The sequence below is a fragment of the Abramis brama genome, assembly GCF_963993115.1.
Source record: "Abramis brama genome assembly, chromosome: 3".
NCBI lineage: Eukaryota > Metazoa > Chordata > Actinopteri > Cypriniformes > Leuciscidae > Abramis > Abramis brama.
In genome coordinates this window covers 6,851,891-6,871,938 of record NC_139965.1, presented here as the reverse complement: position 1 = coordinate 6,871,938, position 20,048 = coordinate 6,851,891, and the positions used below count along the sequence as shown (strand labels likewise).

At 39.6% G+C, this 20,048-nt stretch overlaps 1 protein-coding gene and 1 long non-coding RNA gene across 3 annotated transcripts; one reads left to right on the top strand and one right to left on the bottom strand.

The window, feature by feature from the left end:
* Positions 1–1,180: 1,180 nt before the first annotated feature.
* On the top strand, positions 1,181–5,416 carry LOC311079217. Its single transcript, XR_014605365.1, has 3 exons — positions 1,181–2,980; positions 4,316–4,502; positions 5,231–5,416. It is a non-coding gene; the product is annotated as an uncharacterized lncRNA (long non-coding RNA).
* A 921-nt stretch (positions 5,417–6,337) lies between these two features.
* LOC311079177 (aerolysin-like protein) lies at positions 6,338–19,757 on the bottom strand. 2 transcript variants are annotated; one of them, XM_084108389.1, is made up of 3 exons: positions 19,444–19,757; positions 17,220–17,346; positions 6,338–9,862 (listed from the first exon to the last, which is right to left on the bottom strand). In XM_084108389.1, the coding sequence occupies exons 2-3, from the start codon at positions 17,287–17,289 to the stop codon at positions 8,895–8,897; spliced, it is 1,038 nt and encodes a 345-aa protein (XP_083964515.1). In that variant the 5' UTR covers positions 17,290–17,346; positions 19,444–19,757; the 3' UTR covers positions 6,338–8,894. The 2 variants fall into 2 exon arrangements, with proteins under 2 accessions (XP_083964515.1, XP_083964516.1); XM_084108390.1 differs by lacking the exon at positions 19,444–19,757 and adding an exon at positions 19,203–19,273.
* Between the last annotated feature and the right edge of the window lie 291 nt (positions 19,758–20,048).

The following is a 20,048-nucleotide window of genomic DNA, read 5'->3' as shown; positions in this document are numbered from 1 at the left end:
CATCACCAGAACCGTGTTTAGACTAACCTCCGCCCACAGGAACACAGGCGTATTGATGGCGAAATGTCAACAGACGGTTGATGTTTATCTATAATCGGATACCGCAAAAGTTTAATTCGAAGTTGTTAGTTTGCTCTGTCCATTTCACCACGGACTGTTTTTCTAACCTGGGATAATATCAAGCAGGCTTCTCTCAGCGTTTCATACTGACGAAGGGGGCAATTTCAACTATATTCCAGCAAGCGGTAAGTAGTGATTTAATATGGAAGTAGCGATCACTCTTCACATCGTTTCTCTTAGTAGGATGAAAATAATCTTACTTAAACTGTGATTAATATACAGATAGCGATCAAAGAACAATCCCTTTCCAATCCCCCAAGCAGTCAATCAATCACACAGCGCAATCTGGACACTTGCCAAAACTCGTTATGAAATCAATGACGCTGTTACACTGCACAACGAAGCTCTTACTGTATTTATATGCCTCATGTTTGCATTGGTAAAATCATTAGTGAGAGTGCAGAAACTGCGTTGCAATGATAAGATCTTTTTTCACGCGATCAACAGGCTATCATCTGCTCAACGCTCACTGCAATTTTTTATGTGATTGAAATAGATCTAAATACTTAAAAAACTTCTCACGATTCGTTAATCCTGATAGTTGTAATAGTAAAAACGTATAATAGCTGTAATAGTAAAAGTTTTCCAGATAGTTCCACATGTAATGCCAGATATTTCATATGGAAGCATTTCAGCCAATCACAGCAGTGGGCGTTTACACTGAAGTCTCACAGCAGACACGCCCCTTCAAACAGAGTGTTCAAACCAGGGAATGAAATCAGGCTAGGAAATATGCCTTTTATTTCTAAATTATAACAATTTTTGATCTAAAAAACATACTAACATTATAAGGGCACCCCTGGAAACATGATAAAATAATAAAAATAATCCATGGAATGGGACCTTTAAAAAAAAAGGTACAAAGACTTGTCTTGGACTTGGCCTTTAGGGACTTGTGAACATGTCTGCTATTAATCATTTTTATAATCAACTGTATGTTTTGTCATCAAATGAGATGTTTGCTCATTATGTATTTACACTAGTTGAGGAGTTATTATTATTATTATTTTAATTATTATTTCTAAAGATTTGGAACATTTTAGTAATACTTTGTAGTGATTCCAAATGACTTTTCTTTTACAGATCTCCATGAAGTTTTCGTGTATCTGTAACAGCGACCTCCTGTGGAAGTTCTACATATCCCTTGAAAAGTACACAATTCCTCTCCTAAAACTCTACAGGAAGAATGAATGCGTTTAGAGAAGAAATTAGGACTCTTTTGGACAAGCTGGATGAACAGGTAGATCCTTTAATTGTCACGGAACACTAAACGAGAGACGAGGATTCAAGTGCAGAGGAGATTTAATAAATAAACACAGACAAAGTACAAAAACTCAGAACTCAGGTATCCAACAGACAGGAACATCAAGGACAGGTAACTCGGACAACGAACCAGCACAGGACTACAAACACAGGGAGGCTAAATAGGGGAACAAACAAAGGAGGGAAATGAGAAGGACAGGTGGGACAAATTAACCAATAATTAGATAGCACTGAACTTTGTGTCTTGCCTGGCTCTGTGCGCACACAGAAAACAGTACGCAAGTTCCAGTCTTCTTGCGCTTGATGTTTAAACTGACAGGACTTAAAAACACATGCAATTGATAAACTTTCACTCTATGATGGTTAAACTTTGCAATTAATCCGCGAATCACAAGCGTTAAGGGCTGGGGGGCAGCTGGCCCATACGGATCATGAATCATGGATCAGCTACCTATTCTTGACATCCCACATCCTGCGATGTGACTATCGTGCACTGTCAGAAAAAAGTGTTTTTGAACACTTAGGGTACAAATGGTGAAGTTGTACCCTCAATGGGTCATAGTTAGACCTTAGGGTACTAATATGTAATAGGGTACAAAAGCAATTTTTAAAAGCAGTGTAGACGAAAACTATTCAATGTTTATTTAAAATTATGTGGGGTACTTTTACTTTGCTTCAAAGTACAAGTACACGCATTTGACCAGCCAATGGGATTGTAGCCTGCGCAGTGCACTTGAAGAAGTTGGGAGGGACTGTGCACAAAAAAATGACGGTTATTATTCAGAAAGAGGAGGAGGATCTTCTTCAGAAATTGAAAGAAGCCGGAATAAATATCACAGAAGACGAAGCACAGAAATTCAGAGGTATGTTTATTTTTAATTATTGTGAAAATTCGTTGTTATGTGCACACCCATCGCTATGGGTGGGCCATAGGGGTCCGGGCCCGCCCCCAAAAATGCTTGTGCCTGCCGTAATATATATCCGTAAGTGGTTGAAAAGCCCACCAACAGTCTCATCTGCCAAATTGGATACGACACCGACACCTCCTGATGTTGTAGTTGGAGAAGGAGACCCTGGACGACAGTCTGAGCCTGATGCTAGTAGCTCCGTGGAGCCCGACCCTGGGCCTGGCAGGAACTGCCCTGGGCCTGGTATTAGCTGGAACTGATGTGGTTGAACCTGAATATAATGTGGCTTGTGAGTTTCTGGTGAAGAAAATGACTGACACCCCGGTTCCCCCCGAAGATGGAAAATGGACAATAGCCAACATTCTCAGCACATTCAACTGTGCACTCCAGGCTATGCCGACTGTTCTCACAGCCTACACCCTTGCCCTAACTTTAGGAGCTTCCACAGCAATGTGTGAAAACTCATTTTCCACGCTCAAAAGCATCTTCTCAGAGCATCGGCGCAGTATGCTGCACAGACACAAGGCCCAGCTGATGCAGCTTGCTTTTGAAAAGGACCTCACTCACAAGTTTAAGTCCGAGTGGAAGGATACTTTGATGAGGAGGTTCTGCTCGGAGAAACGCCGCCTCCCGCTGTACTGACAGGAGGGACTGGAGAGAGGACAGCGCTGCCTCCACTCAAAGTACCTGTAGGTTCAAAGTCTCTGTGCATGTGTGTGTGTGTCTCATGGCAATGCATATCCCTTTGTTGACTGCTTTAAAATGCAATGTTTTGCATGTTTAAAATTGCAATGTTTAAAATGCAACACCAGAAGAGATGCTTCTGGTGTTACATCTAATATGTTGTATAGTAAAGTGTTTTATGGATATTCATAACATTGCTTCTATGTAATGTGGTGTAGGCTATAGGCTACCTGGTCATATTGCTGTTGGTTATGTTTAACGTGATGATTACGTGCTGCGTGAATAGAGTATCCGATTATTATAAATATACGTACTGTAGGCTAATAATAATTGTGCCCTCCCATGCATTTCATATGCCCTCCCTTAAGACTGAGGTGTGGCGACGGCACTGGTTATGTGCACTTGACATAGCGTCTGTAACGTTAGGCCTACTGACGCGTCAGGGAAATCCTGACCTGACAAAACCAACGTATGGTTATTACATTTTAAACTTATTGTTATTACAATTATTTGTATTTTTTAGCCATAAATTAAGATATAAATTTTAGCATAACTTATAACGTTAACTTACTCTACCGCGAGACCGCGGCCATAGAAACAGTTCAAACCCATCGCGTTTTGTGTAAAATAAAAAATTCAAGATAAACCAACAGATTTATAAATTCAGTTTCCCAGAATGTACTTAACGTTACAACTCTTACTTAACGTAACCCGTGTTCTGCCCAGATGCGAGCGAACGCTTGGCCTGTTTCTATTTTAACGCTTCACCTAGTCAGTCTGGAATTAAATAATTTAACGTTACCAATATCTGTGAGTTGATTTATATCAGTTTTATTTGGTAACGTTACATTTTTAAAGTTTTATAGTCCTGTCAGCCATCACGAGCGAACTATGTAAGCAGCAGTCCATTGAGGCGAGGGCTCGGAGATCGAGGCGTGTGTCAGCATCGAGCCCCTCCAATAACAGAAAGTGAAGTTTGTTTACCATTTATCAAAACTGGTAAACTCGTGAAATAAGTTTCTAGTGTTCAAGCTGCTATTTTAGTGTGCTTCTAATCATACACTCCGAAAAAAGGTGACCGTTACTCTCTGTACATATTTGGCCTAGTCCTTCAAGTGTACATATAGGTACCTTTTAGCTTTTGCACCTTAGGGAACTGCCCCAGTGACAGCTTTGTACCTTTTTTCTGAGAGTGTATACATACAGAGTTATTATAGTGTATTTTTCTCAATTAAAGTAATAATTTATACTATTGAATTTCCATTGAAAGACATTGATTGTATTGTTGTTGTTAAAACCTCAAGATCACATTGATCATTCTTTCTTTATCTTTTTTTCAGAAAATGAGGTGGACGGGGAAACAATAGAGTGAGGCCTCACAGAGAACATGATCTTATATTTATTTCAAGGCTCCTTCAAAAAACAGTCCAAGTTCAACAAATTTGTACATGAGATGAAGGAGGTGATAACACTAACACTAGAGCCAGTGCCAGCAGAATCCCACCAACAGACTTCGACTACAGAAATGCAAGTATATCATTGACTATTGTGTACTATATTTGTCCTATGTTTAGTGGTCAACCGATATAGATATTTTTCTTTTATGCCTGGTGGCGATATCTTAGAATGCAGGGTGGCCAATACAGGGCTCAACATTAACGCTTTTCCGGGACAAGTGGATTTTTTTGAAGGGGCAAGTGAAAGAGAATTTTTACTTGCCTGACCGAACAAGTAGTCTGATTAAACCATCAATAACAATAAAATATTTAAAAAGAGAGAGAAATATTTGAATTCATTGTGCAGCCTTAAATGTATTATCTCTCTTTGTGATCATAAAAATGTAAGGTAAGGAAATAGTGAATGATGTGTTTTTGAGGTTTAACTTTTAATAGTATTATTTATTATTCTGTACTTTTAAATTTGATCCAATAGGAGATTGCTGTCATTGAACTGTCTTGATTGCTGTCAAAACACCCTCAGGGGTCAGTGATATCACTGATTTTATATCAGTTCTCAGCTTAAAATAAATGTTGAATGTTGATGTAAGCTAGCTAAAAGTATACTAAAATGATAATTTACAGTTATAACTCTTTTGTAAAAGCACTGTAATTTTCTAAACCCTCAGGTGAACAAATATATGCACATTCAAGCTTAGAATGAATGCAATGAAAGAGGAAACATAGAATATTAAAATTTCTGATTTTATTTTTTTAGTTCATGTGAATGATTAACTTTCTCTTTCTGTCTATTTTCAGTTGTGTGATGAAGTTGACCGAATGCATTCATCAACTGTCAGCTTAAGCCAGCGCTTCAAGGACGGCTTGACCAGTATTGTGCAAAAGGTCCTTGAGCTTGTTCAAAGAAATGCTCCATTAGCCAAAATCTACGGAGAAGCAAGAGAAGAGATGCTTGCAGAAGATCTACCAGGTATTGACATAAAACATAGCGTTTTTTTGATAATATATTTCTAAACTTTAAGGACCGATAGTTTTGTTAATTAAAAGTATAGGTGCTCAACAAATACATTTGTTGAAAATGTGTGCTTAGTTTCCATACAGTATATCCTTGAGAAACTGTGATCTAGCGCTGGGCGATATGACCAAAATCTTATATCACGATACGAATCATTTTATTTCATGATAATGATATATATATATATATATATATATATATATATATATATATATATATATATATATATATATATATCACAATATAGGTATTTTTGTAGGAAATAAATTTGATTAAAAAAAAAAAAAATTAAAAAAACTAGTCTATAAAAAATACTAGTCTAATGTAGAGTAAAACATTCTCAAACTTATTAAAGTAAACAATAATAAAATAAGAACAAAGAATGTAATTACAAGCTATAGGACAAATTACAACCGAAAAAGGATAAATTAAATGTAAAATCCAGTTGTGATTGCTGTGGATTATTAGGCTGCCAAGGCTTAGTTCACAAAAAATGTCATCAATTACTCGTGTTATTCCAAACCGTAATTGTCCAAAACTATTGTTCATCTTCGAAAACACAAATGAAGATATTTTAAATTAAATCTGAGGGTTTTCTGTCCCTCCATTGACAATCCACTCAACTACAACTTTGTTGCTTAAAAAAGTTTATAAAGAGTTCATAAACTAATCAATATGAAGTGGTTCAGTCCAAATTTTCTAAAGAGGCTTGATAGCTTTATATATATATATATATATATATATATATATATATATATATATATATATATATATATACAGACCCTTTCCAAAAAATTAGAATATCATGGAAAAGTTTATTTATTTCCATAATTCCATTCAAAACGTTAAACTTCCATAGATTATAGATTCAGGGCCCACAACTTAAATGATTTCAAGTATTTAGTTGTTTATTTGTACATAATTTGGGCTTCCAGCTCATAAAACCCACGAAAACAGGATTTCAAAAAATTTGAATATTACATGAAATCACACAGTAATTACACAGTGATACCATGGTCATTGAACCAGGTTTTGGTTCTTTTGGCAGTGTGGGCAGGTGCAAATCCTGCTGGAATATGAAGGAAGCATGAAGTGCTCTGAAAATGTCCTGGTACACCAGAAAACAGTTAGTCAGTTATATCTTAATTTTCTGTTTGGGTTTGCCCTTTCATGCGCAAATTGTATCATTGGTAAAACATGTGTTCACTTGAAACCAGCTTGTAAACAATTTCATGCATTTTATGCAACATTTGTTGATATTTCCAGTTACTTTGATTTTAGCAAATTGCAGTCATTTTGTAATACTCTGATACAGGTCTGGTTATTCAGTTCTGATGGATGTTGCATTGTTTTACTGATAGATGTTTAACATATTCTTTTCTTCTCACAGTTTGATGCTGATACTCCATACCCAACCATACAATTGGTAGAAACTGACTGGGAAATGGCTTTCTCCAAGAGGCTTCAAGTCCTTGTCAAAGTGGATGGTGTGGAGGTGTGCAGGAGTTGAAGAAGGGATAATTGAAGCATTCAGTGCTTACTATGTTTTCAACTTGGCTTATCCACCCTACATGAAGAATACATTGACCTTCCTGCAGCATGCCATAGCAAAGTCTACTGAGGTGGGTGGCAAGCCCCTTCCAATGACTGTCTCCCGAATAATTAATATCCTGTGCTGAAAATGCCTGGGAATTTTCCACTCCCAAAATCCTTTATGAATTTGAGATGGTAGTAGGTGTATAGAGACTCCGTTGTCATCGCTACCATCAGACCTACAGAAAATTCTCACAAATGTACATGGAAATGAAGATTTGTGCAAAGATATTCAGCGTATGCTTTAAAAGATGTATTCATAGTTGACTATTTCCATGCAGAAGAAATTCCTCTATTTTCCCAAGTTGAGTACATTTTCAATGTCAATACTGTATGGTTTCTGTGTGGCAAATTTTGTCGTATGATTTACACTTCCATACGTACACAGTCGTGATACGCACAAAGTCGACTTTGAATGGAGTATTATGAAATCAGGGCAAGAGATGGACTTTCAGGCCCTTTGACACATACTCTGCAGATGATAAATTGTTTGTGATCCTCAAGAATATTTAAAAAGTTCAAATTAGATGTGCAGTACTGTGTTTGGTGAAATGTGTGTTTTTGATCAAATGTTTTAAAGGGATACTCCTCTTTTTTTGGAAATAGGCTCAGTTTACAACTCCCCCAGAGTTAAACATTTTAGCATAGCTTAGCATAGATCATTGAATCGGATTCGGACAAGACCATATAGTATACTCTCATTCCTGCGTAATAATCAAGAAACTTTGCTGCCGTACCATGGGTCCAGCAGGCGTAATGATATGACGCAGCGCCTGAAAATAGTCCCATGCACCCATGGTACGGCAGCAAAGTTTCTTGATTATTACGCAGGAATGAGAGTATAGTTCCTAGCCATATCAGCCTAGAAAATCGCAACTTTTCATTTTCCGTCGGTCTTAGTACACGATGTAACTACAGAAGAGTCAAGTTTTAAATAGGAAAAATATCGAAACTCTTTGGTCATTTTTTTGAGAGAGATGCTAATGGTCTTGTCCGATTCAATGATCTATGCTAAGCTATGCTAAAAGTGGTACCGCCAGAACCGGAGACCGGCTGAATGGATTTGAAAACGGTAAAACTCAACTGTTTAACTCTGGGGGAGTTGTAAAATTTCCCAAAAAAGTGGACTATCCCTTTAAGTGTATAAAGTTACAATTAATGAAATGTGTACTGCTGGAAAAAGATTGCTTTGTCATTCTTGATGTTCAAAACTTTTTTAAAAGTAGAAAAAAATTCTTAAAATGAGATCTAGTACTGATTTGAAAAAATGAAATTCTTGATGTTAACATGATTTATTACATTGTAAAAAAAAAAAAAAAGAAAAAAAAAAGGTTAATGAAATGTATTGTACTGATTTTGAAAAAAGCTAAATATAATAGTAAGCTTAATATTCTTACTGTTTACAATTAAAAAAAAAACAAAAGTATATAAAGTATAAAAAATAAAATTGCTCAATATGCATCCTGTTATGACACATTGTGATAGTGCTTAAAATGTGAGAATGTAATCATTTTGAATGTTTAATAAATGATAATGAGCATTCTGGCCTTTATAATGTGCTGTATGGAGTACAAATTTGCCATCATAAGGTACAAAACGCTTGTCACTGGGACAGTACCCTTAAAAGGACAAATTTGCACCTTATTTAGTCACCAGAGGTACATATTTGTCTTTGAAAGGAACATACTGCAAGGGTACTGATATGTACCAATGTATAAGGGTACAACGGGTGTACCCTTGAGGGTACTGCCCCAGTGACAAGCCGTTGTACCCCTAAAGGTACAAATTTTGTAGATGTGGTGTGGATGCGCACACCATGATATCGATGCTAAATCGATACAGCCCTACTTGACATTACAGAGGAGATTCCTTGGTATCCACTTTGATATCAGTGTAAGTGACGCCGTCGTATGTGCCCTTGGTTCCATACGCATACACTCTGCCGTTCTCGCAGGTCATCTTCACTGTGCCAGTGTAAGGCAGGTCAAAAGTGGCTCTGCCAATGGTGATGCAAACATTCACCATCTTCCCTGGTGGGACTTCTAAATCGGTAGTCAGAGTTTCGGTTCTCTCATCTGTGTGCTCAAGACTATAAGTGCTTTCAGATCCAATGCTGACACTGAATCCTGAAGAAGCTTCAGCAACCTCTGGAATCCCAGCCTTCACTTTCACACTAAATGTTGATGTAAGGTTCTTACTCATTGACCATGAAGATGTTTTGATCACTTTTTTTGAGGTTTCAACTTTTTGTTTTTGTGTGGTGGATGAGCTGTTCCTGAAAGTGACGGATTTGCTTTCTACTGTCACCTTTGGTATCAGTTGGTAGAGAGTGGGATACTGGACATCGGTGAGAACTGCTGATACAACTGCTTCGAGAAACATGAATCCCATCTTGTCAATTTCCGAACCAGATCTTCCTACAACTCCCAAACAAAATCCAGAGCCGACATCCATGGGATGTTCTCTTCTTAAAACCTGGCTTGTCATCTTTGCAAAAAATTCTCTCCCTAGACTGGTCTTGAATTTGATGGCTCCAAGACGTGATCCTTCTCTGTTCGCCCACAGGGACAGTGAGCGGAAAAACTCGCCAGGCTGGAACTTGAACTCTTGATGTGGTCTTTGTGTATCAAAGATTGTATGTCGTCCACCAAATTGTTTATGTCTCCCATTTGAAAGCCAGACCCTGACAGCCTTCACCTGCGATTCTCCCACCCAGACTCTGATCTTCTCTAAACTGGCACCATTGTTCTGACCAGTAAATGAGAATGCATTACCTCCTTGTCCACCAATTTGTTGAAGAGTTGTTGTGTCGGATATCAAATCTGAAAATAATATAAATATAAAATGTAATAATTTAATATAAATTAAATTATTAAAATTGAATATAAAAATAATATCAGATCAGAATTAACATCAGCTTTACACTTTATTGCAGTGTTTCCCAACCCAGTTTCTGTAGACACAACAACAGCACACGCTGGACTTCTTTCTTAATTGACCCATTCATTTCGGGTCTTGGAGTATCTACTAATAAGCTGACTTGAATCAGGTGTGTCTGAATAGGCAAACATGCTAAATGTGCAGTTCTGGCATTCCTCTGGGAACAGGGTCGGGAAACATTAGCCACTTTTCCACTGTCAGGCCAAACGGATCTATTGTTTAAAAATTTATATTAAAGGCACACCGCAGACTTTGTGACCTAAAGAGTTGACGCATATGAGTTATTTTAAATGATTCCTCAGGCCAATATACAGCGCTTGACACTATCAATGCTCCGAGCGGGGCTGCCCTCTTGAAATACCGCCTATGTAAGTTTGGAGAAGGCGCACCGTCGTTGGCCAGGTCATGTGACCTGGAGAATGCCTGGAGAACGTATCGCTTTACGACTGTCACGTGACCACAGGCTCTGATATACTCATGGAGCTAAGGCTTTTGCTACTATTTTTCCGCCTGCTCGACTCCTGGCCATGGCTGAGGCAAGGAAAAAGTTTAAAACTGCATCTGAGGAGGCAAAAAAGAGAAAACGCGAGAGGGATCGTGCTCGAGGAAAAACAAGAGTCGATCTTGGAAAGGAGTTTGCTCGTTGGCGCAGGTTGAAAGAAGAAGCTGGATATAAAACCGATTCTCTTCTCTCAACTTTATTATTAGACTGGTAAGTTAACTCTTTGCCCCTAGTATACAGTCATATGTCTTTGTCATTATTTTCGCTGTTTAGTAGAACCTAAATATGGGCAGATGAAGCTAACAGGCTACAAACCAAAGCTAAATGGAACCCCATAGCCTAAATGTGTAAATCTCAGGCTTTTCGCGCAAGCGACAGATTCCTACTTTCATAAAACTAACTTAGTAGTGGTAATTTTGTACGCCCATGATACTGCTTCGCTGATTTTTTTTGCATGTAATTGGTACGGCGGCTGTTTTTGCCTGCGTAGAGCTAATAAGCTAACAGGCTGCTATTAGCGAATGCTAACGGGATTTTCTAAATATTGGGAAAGGTTTGCATTCAGCAAACACTTTCTCCTCTGATTCAGAAACGAAACAAGGATGCAACTTAACGATTAGCAACAGGCTTTGTTTAGTTTGTATGCAATTCATCTGGTAGCATTAGTATCTGAGTTAGTTCCCAAAGCTAACAGGCAAAGAAGCCAAGCCTTTATATTGTATAAAAGGTAAGTTACAGTTATAGTGATTTGCGAACAAACTACTGATTCAATGAAATGACAAAACTTTAATTTATAGGCATACTTTTGTTATTGCACCTATTTGTTGTGGCCTTTTTGAACACGGGAGGCTGGCCGGCTGACTGTTTGTTGACTTTTGCGACAGTGCTGCGGCGCTTGTGGCCTCTAGGGGCGCTAGACGTGAAAGTTACAGGTCTAGTGCCCCTAGTGGCCAAAAGTTACACGGTGTGCCTTTAACTTATTTTCTTTCCGTTATTCGAGGTCTGACAACACTGCATCTTTTTTGTTATTTTGACCAGTTGTCTTTTCTGCAAATAAATGCTCTAAATGACAATATTTTTATTTGGAATTTGGGAGAAATATTGTCAGTAGTTTATAGAATAAAACAAAAATGTTAATTTTACCCAAACACATATCTATAAATAGTAAAACCAGAGAAACTGATCATTTTGCAGTGGTCTCAGAGTTGTATATGTGTGTGAACATACATTCACATTTATATGGAACATGTATGTGCAATATATGTACACAATAAAGGATAAAACTTAGTGAATATTACATGTAATGCTATTTTTGTTTTCATTCACATGATATTTTATATGTATTAATATACAGCCGTACATGGTCAATGCATATATTGCAGTATATTGAAAAATATAAGCACTAGTTCCCTTTCGAAAGCTACAATCGATGCTGCGCTGCTCAGCGCATTGGGAACATATTTTATCGTGACCAGCTGTGAATATTGTGTATAACACGTCAATGAAATTGACCCGGAGGTAGTATAGCCTCGGTCGGTGACGTCATCGGCGCGCCCCCGCGACACGAGGCTATAAGTAGATGAGCCACAGGTGCATCGTCAGGTCTTTTGTCTTCAGACCATTACTGTGCATGTGTGAACGTCAAAACTCTCTCTCTACCTTTTATCTGCTACAGATCTTTGCTAGGAGTTAGTTTATTCAGGCAGTGTGCAGAAAATTTCTCATTTCTCAAGCCTTTTTCTCTCTCGCACATCAAAGAGTTTAAAAAGTAAAAAAGAGGAGAAATGAGCCAGCAAAACAATAAGTGTTGTGTTCCTCCATGCTCCCATTACATGTCAGAACTGGATACACACACTTACTGCTTGCTTTGTTTGGGAAAGAACATGCTGCCCTTGCATTTGAGCATGGTGATTGCGAGCACTGTGGAATGTTTACAGTTAAAGTGCTTTGCGTTCGCTTTGCTTATTTCAAGGTAGCGCCCATAATGATTGTGGGGCTCGCGTGCGATCTGGCTGAGAAGCGAGAGACGGTGGTTCCCTATCGCTCGCTCTCTCTCCAGATCGCGATGTCCTTTTGCCTGACTACCGAAGCGTGCCTCGGCGCTTCTTCGGCTCGGGCAGAGGACATTGAATCTCGTGGGTTTGTCGCCTCCGAGCGTTTCTCCAGTGATGATAAAAGGAGATCGCTCGTGGCGATCGTTCGTGCAGTGACCAGATTGATCTGATCACAACAAAAAGAGTCACATAAAACACAGTCTATAAATAAATAAAGATTGTAAATATTTATGTCTTGTGTCCTCGACATCGAGCCATTCTACTATCGCGGGTGCGAGGGCACGCGATTATATGATATTGCCTCAGTTTGGAGAGACGCTCGCGGACTATCTCTCCCCTGGGATCATATTATCTTATCAGATGCATTTTCAGCGGTTAGGCTGGTACTGCGTTGTACACTATGGCTGTGTAAAAGGCATACCAGGTTGATCTTATGAAAGATTTAAACACAGCCTCTCATCCAGACCGTGTTTGCTTGTCTGATTGGGATGTGTTTATTGCTGAGGAACTGATATTTATATTTATATATACAATATTTATATAATATAATTATATATATATATATATATGTATGTATTATATATAATATAATATTGTCTGGCTGTTTTCCGGACACATTTAATTCTGAGGAATTAAAGCTGCCTCTGAACACATCTCTCGTTATGTTAAAACGTTTGAGAGGTTCTCGAGGTGGTGACTTGTGTGATGGTCGGATTACAGCTAGACTGCCCTCCTTGAGGATCTCCATGACGTTAACTTGGTTATGGGAAAACCTTATTCTTCGTGCATCTTTGTGCCCTTGACGTATTAAGACTATCATGGGTGCAGGGGTGTGTGGTTATACGATGATGGGCCAGTCTGAAGAGACATTTTCTTCTCTTCTTTTTGCTCATCATCATTTTAGGAGGGTTCAAAAGCAGAGTGTAACGAGTTGCGCTCCCCCTCGTGAAAACTGGGGACCGGCTCGTTGTACTCAGCAGCTGCATAATAGACCTAAGACAAAATCCTGAGGGTTGTTTTGTCCCAGGTCTGTGGGGGTGTGCCCCTACGGGACGAGACATGTAAATCAAACAGCTCCTACCTGACACCCTCACGAAACCACTGTACTTCCTCGCCACCTCTGGTGATTCGGGGAGCAGCGGTTTCCAGCGAAATGTTAGATGTTCTGTTGCTTTTCTGCTGTCATCCAGGACACGGAACATCTAACATCCCCTCAAAAGGAAGTGTTAAGTTGATACCACTCTCAGAGAGTCTGGCAGCGTGGAAACTTCTGCCAGGTTTTTCTATTTGGGTATTAAGTACAGTACAAATAGGATAGAATCCAATTTATTAATCGTCCTCCGCGTCTCAACGGCGTGGTATTCACTTCCGTGAGACCGGAACTGGCGCATGTACTGTCACAAGAGCTACAATCTCTGCTGAGAAAAGAGGCCATAGAACATGTTCCTCTTCCAGAGAGAGAGTCAGGCTATTACAGCAGATACTTCCTGGTCCCCAAAAAGGATGGGGGGTTGCGTCCAATCTTCGATCTTCAAGGCTTAAACCGTACAGTTAAAGCACTCAAGTTCAAGATGTTAACGGTAAAGACGATCGTGTCGTAAATTCAACATCACGTTTGATTTGTCATGATCGATCTGAAGGACGTATATTTTCATATAGAATATTGCCACAACACAGGAGGTTCCCAAGTTTGCTTTTGGGGGCAAAGCTTACCAATATTGGGTCCTTCCATTCGACCTAGCCATGTTATCTCTAGGGGGCTGAGGTCAACGCCAAGGGCGTTCTCTCTCCCACCCTGAGGGTAACATGTTTGGGGTTAAATGAGACTCTGTCACCATCGGGCATAATTGTCTCCCGCTCGTGTCAGGACCAATTTTAACATCCTAAGCAACATCTAGCTAGGTCAGGACATTACATGGGTCTCATGGCAGCTGCGTCCACAATGATTCCTCTGGGCCTTTTTGCGCATGAGACCATTTTAGTTGTGGCTCAAAACGGGGGATTTCAACTACAATCCCCAAGGGCAAATAAAGGCAAGAACACTCGCTGAGTGCTTCGTGTCCTTTCTAAAATCCATGTTTATGGTGAGTCACGCGCTGAACGCTTCGTGCACTTTCTAAAATCCATGTTTATGGTAAGGGTTACGCGCTGCGGCTTCGTTCCCTTTCTATGTGGTTCAGACCCCGGTTCCTTGCTTTGGGTCCCACTTTAGGTGTGTCTTGCTGTCGCAGAATGCTAACGGCAGACGCCTCCCTGATGGGCTGGGGTGCGGTCTTAAGTGGTCGTCCAGCTCAAGGGGAATGAGGGGCATCAACTGCTTCAAGCTGATGACTGTATTTTTGGCCCTGAAATACTCTCTCCCTCAGTTGAGAGACTGTCATGTCCTAGAGCGGCACAGCGGCAGTCTCTCACATAATCACCAGGGAAGTTTGTGCTCATGCAATCTGAACAGAATAGCGGGGCACATCTTTCTCTGGGCCCAGGAAAAGTTCCTGTCACTCAGGGCAGTGTACATCTCAGGGCACCTGAATGTGGGAGCGGATTTACTGTCCAGACAGAAACTACTGAGAGGGGAATGGAAACTCCACCCAGAAGTAGTCAAACAGATTTGGATACGAAGTGGAGGTGGACCTCTTCGCCTCTTATCAGAAAGCGCGATGTTCCCTCTACTTATCTCTGAATCACCCAGCCCCTGGGTCTGGATGCGATGGCGCACACATGGCCTAGAATGTGCATGTATGCGTTTTCCTCCAGTTTCTCTGCTCCCAGGAGTTCTAGCCAGAGTTTGGTTCTCCGAGATAATATCTCTCCTCAACGGCTCGCCTTGGACGATTCCGGAGAGGAGGGACCTTCTGTCTCAGACGGAGGGCACGATATTCCATCCCAGGCCCAACCTCTGGAACCTTCATGTTTGGCCCCTGATGGGTACCAACTGAGGGGCACTGGGCTTTTCGCCTGTTGTTGTTGAGACCATTCTCAGTGCTAGTGCTTCCTTCACTAAAAAGAGTTATGTCAACAAATGGAGTGTCTTTGAAAGGTGGTGTGTCATAATGCAGATCCGGTCAACTGCCAGATTGCTTCAGTTCTGGAATTCCTGCAGGAAATATTATCATCAGGCACATGCCCCGCCACTCTCAAGGTTTATGTGGCCGCTCTTTCGGCTTGCCATGCCTTGGTTGACAGGGTGCCACTCGGGAGACATCCTCTGTTCGTTCAGGTCATTCATGGCGACTGAGGCCTCTCATAAAACCAAGATCCCATCATGGGACTTAGCTTTAGTCCTAGAGGGTCTGGTTGAGACTCCTTTTGAACCTCTAGAATCAGCGTCTGACAAACTTCTGACTCTAAGATTTTCTTATGGCAATAACTTCTTTGAAAAGAATTGGAGATATGCAGGCTCTGTCGATTTCGCCACCCTGCTTAGACTTTGCCCCAGGAATGGTGAAAGTGATTTTGCATCCTCATCCTGATTACCTGCCTAAGGTGCCTTTTTTGGCTATACATCCTGTCACGCTTGAGGCCTTCTGCTCTCCGCCGTTCACGATGCCGGAACAGGAGAGATCTCATAGACTATGTCCAGTCCGTGCTCTTCAGGCCTACGTCCACCGCACTAGCTAGTGGCGTAAGTCAGAGCGACTTTTCGTCTGTTATGGGGGCCGCAACCGTTGGCTGCCGCCACTAAGCAACCATGTCACATTGGGTCATGGATGCTATTGCTCTTGCCTATGAGGCGCGCGGCCAAGCTTCGCCAACGGGTTTAAGGGCTCACTCCACCAGAGGGGTCGCCTCCTCTGCTGCCTTGGCAAGAGGTGCCCCTTGCAGTTTATTTGTGATGCGGCAGGCTGGTCCTCTCCGCACACATTCATAAGATTTTATAGTTTGGATGTTCATGTCACTCCGGGCTCTCATGTCCTTGAGTCGACATCACAAGCTAATGTCTAGGCCTTCTTGCGTTCTTGTGAAACACACCTGCACAACCGTGGGGGTCCAGACATTTTCAAGCACGGCGGCGTGGGTATTCTCGTTCCCAATGCGCTGAGCAGCGCAGCATCGATTGTAGCTTTCGAAAGGGAACGTCTCCGGTTACTTAACTGTAACCTTGTTCCCTGAGAAAGCGGAACGAGATGCTGCGCTACTTTGCCGTGCTGAAGATGTCCCAGGACTGCTCTTCAGACAAAATATCCTGACGATGCACCTGTGGCTCATCTACTTATAGCCTCGTGTCGCGGGGGCGCGCCGATGACGTCACCGACCGAGGCTATACTACCCCCGGGTCAATTTCATTGACGTGTTATACACAATATTCACAGCTGGTCACGATAAAATATGTTCCCAATGCGCTGAGCAGCGCAGCATCTCGTTCCGCTTTCTCAGGGAACAAGGTTACAGTTAAGTAACCGGAGACGTTTCCCAAATATGGAAATGTATGATGTAATATAACACATTATGTTTTGCTGTATATTCCCATATTTATTTATTTTTTTTACACTCTTATTAGATATTTTTATCTCAGAAATATTGGAGGCTGCAGGAATTGCAAAAATAAACATTTTCAAAACATCTTTTGAATTCTCAACGTTAACCTCGGCTCACTGAGGATTGAAGTGTGGTTCTATCATGCCAAGATCAAAAGATCTGCCTGAGAAAAATGTGGCTCAAAAATTCATAATGTAATTTACTGACCACATGCCATTACAGGAGGATGATCCATGTCGTCGTCACTGGAGTCAGAGTCGCACTGAAAGCCATACATTTTTACTGTCTCTTAATACAGTCTCAGTCAGAGATGTGCTGTCAGACTCTTCAAAACCTAGAGAGAAGGATGACGCAACGTAGGATGAGTACAAATCCAGATAAAACCTGAGTAACTCAAATAGATGCACAATCACATGGTCTCTGCCACTGAAATTTACATATTATTGATCGTAATATGTTACACACAACTGTTCCTGATACTTTTCTTACGTGTTATTGACACACATCTGTTGAATATTTACTGGATAGAAATAGTTTAGCATTTTCGAAGAAGTCCGTAGGCATCTCACCCGTTTTCAGAAGAGATAACGTTAATTGTTAGGCTAACCTAAACTCTTGTTTAAACAAGTTTGGGCTTTTATTTAATTACGTCTTATGTGTAGACGAGATTTTTTGTTTGTTTTGTAAAAGGAAGTTGGCTAATTTATTTAACAAACTGATATTTAATATAAATGTATGTTCTGTTAATCGATGACGTCACTAACACGGAGCGCAAAAACAATGTCTGAAACTAGTTCAAATGCGTTTTTATCTTTCACAGTAAACAAATATTGATAAATGTTCTGTTATTTTAGCAGCGACAAAATAACCCCTTAACAACAGAGGGAAAGCTCCACGATTTCAACATTTCTGAAGAGAGGAAACACAGGTGAAATGAGGAAGCTTATTAAACTTCATATCCATTTTTCCCCACAATATGTTTTACCTATATCACCATACATCTGTTTTTTCCTCTTTTTCTTTTCCGGCTTTGACATTCAAATGTAAGTGAGCAATATTCAATGAATATGTAAACCTAAAACATAGATTCTGTTATCCTAAAAAATTATTTTCTGTATATTCTTCTTTCTCTTTTCTGCATTTCACCTTCTTCTGTAGCTTATTTCCTTTTATGAAACAATAATAAAGAAACTGCTGAATCTTTTTATTTCTTTCTTTTAAATGTCTTTATTGTTTTTGCGCCAAATTATCAATAAGAGTATTGATAAGTATCATAAAATCATTATTTAACTACACCCATCCCTAATGATAAGACACTTATTTTCAATAAAAAATAATAGTTGGTTACATTATTCATTGATTATGTTTTTTTTATTAATTATTTGGCGTGTTAAATTTCTGTACTCATAACTTGTTAACACTTTACATGGTTAAAAAAATCGTTAATGTTCAAAATGTATTGGCTTAGTAATTGTACAAAGAAACACTGAATAAATGCTGATTAATAAATTAATTCAGTGTGGTTTTGGGCCATTTTCTATTTAGAATTTAATAGGGGTTTGTATTGGTTTCCGTTGCATGTATTGATATCTAAATGTATTAACTGAAAACAATACACAATTCCCTATTAGAATTTATAAGGTTTTACTGCAGAGAATGAAATGTTTGAATTTATCAGTTCTATGCGGATTTCAAGGTTATGGATCAAGCACATCTTAATTCCCAGGAATAAAAGTGAGAAGTGTATTAAAAATAAATGCGGAAGTGGGATTTTGGTCGTTATACATTGCCACGCTCCAGCAACGTAGCCTACCACTATTATTAAATATGATATATGATAGTAATAATGCGTTTGAACGTTTATAACGTTTAGTGTGTCTAGTTTCGGTTTCGTTTCGGCCAAGCGTTTTTGTTTCGCTGTTAAATAACAACTATAATTTAATAACTTAATAATGAGAACTGAAGAGTGAAACCTTGTTAAAATCTTGATCGGATCGTTTGAGTATTTTGCGTCCCAATGATCGCGTCGATCGGTGGAGAAGCTCGAGCTCGTTGCAACAGATGAACTCTGTTTTACAGCTCGACAATAGCCTACGAACTAAATTACATTTAACTTGCTCAGAAACATCCAGTTTAGTTTAAAAAACATTGATGTAACACAAATAACAGATAAACAAGGCGTAAATCTACCCGAAATGGAATTTAAACAACGACAGAAAACTTCAGCGTGACTCATCCTCTCCTTTTTTCCTGTTATTTTCCGCCTCAAACGGAAAATAACGGCAGCAATAGGCGTGCCAAAAGGCATGAAAGCGAGCCATAAACTCAATCACCATTGTCCAACAAATAATTATATAAGACTAAATACCCTTCTTTCACTGTAAAAATAGCGATAATGATATTGAGAATATTACATTCGAAAGTGCGTTACCTTCTGAACTTCTGCATGGCGCGGGGTTACTCACATCGCCACATCACCACATAGGGTGCTTCTCATTTCTTATTTGTCCGTCCTCGTTTTCTTTCCTTGTTTCCTTTCCTCGCGTCCTCCACCCCCTGTAGGATGCGAGAGAAGACTGCAAGGAAAGAAAAGGAGGACGAATGAACGAGGAGACGAGGAGGGATATTGGGAAGCACCCATAGTGGATCAATCATCAAAAAAAATGATAAAAAACAAATTACAATCATTATTTTAAAGATAAAAATGTCTAGCGCGTGACTCTGACACTCAGTGGCGTGCAGACCTCCCCAGGGGCGGAAGGACAAAAGAAAGAAAGAAAAAAAGAAGAGTTCCTTGTTTTTTTGTTTTTGTTTTTTTATCCTTTATTTCCATGGCATTCTATGAAAAGACGTTGATACAACTAGAATGCATAACACATCAAACGTAAATATGGAAATTATGATAATATTACTAAATATTATTTACTTTACCAAACAAAACAGTGAGAATCAAGAAGGTAATTATGAGGAATTCATGTTTAGTTTTGTTGATGTTGTAAATTTTATTTATGTATTATATGCTTTGTTAACATGAAC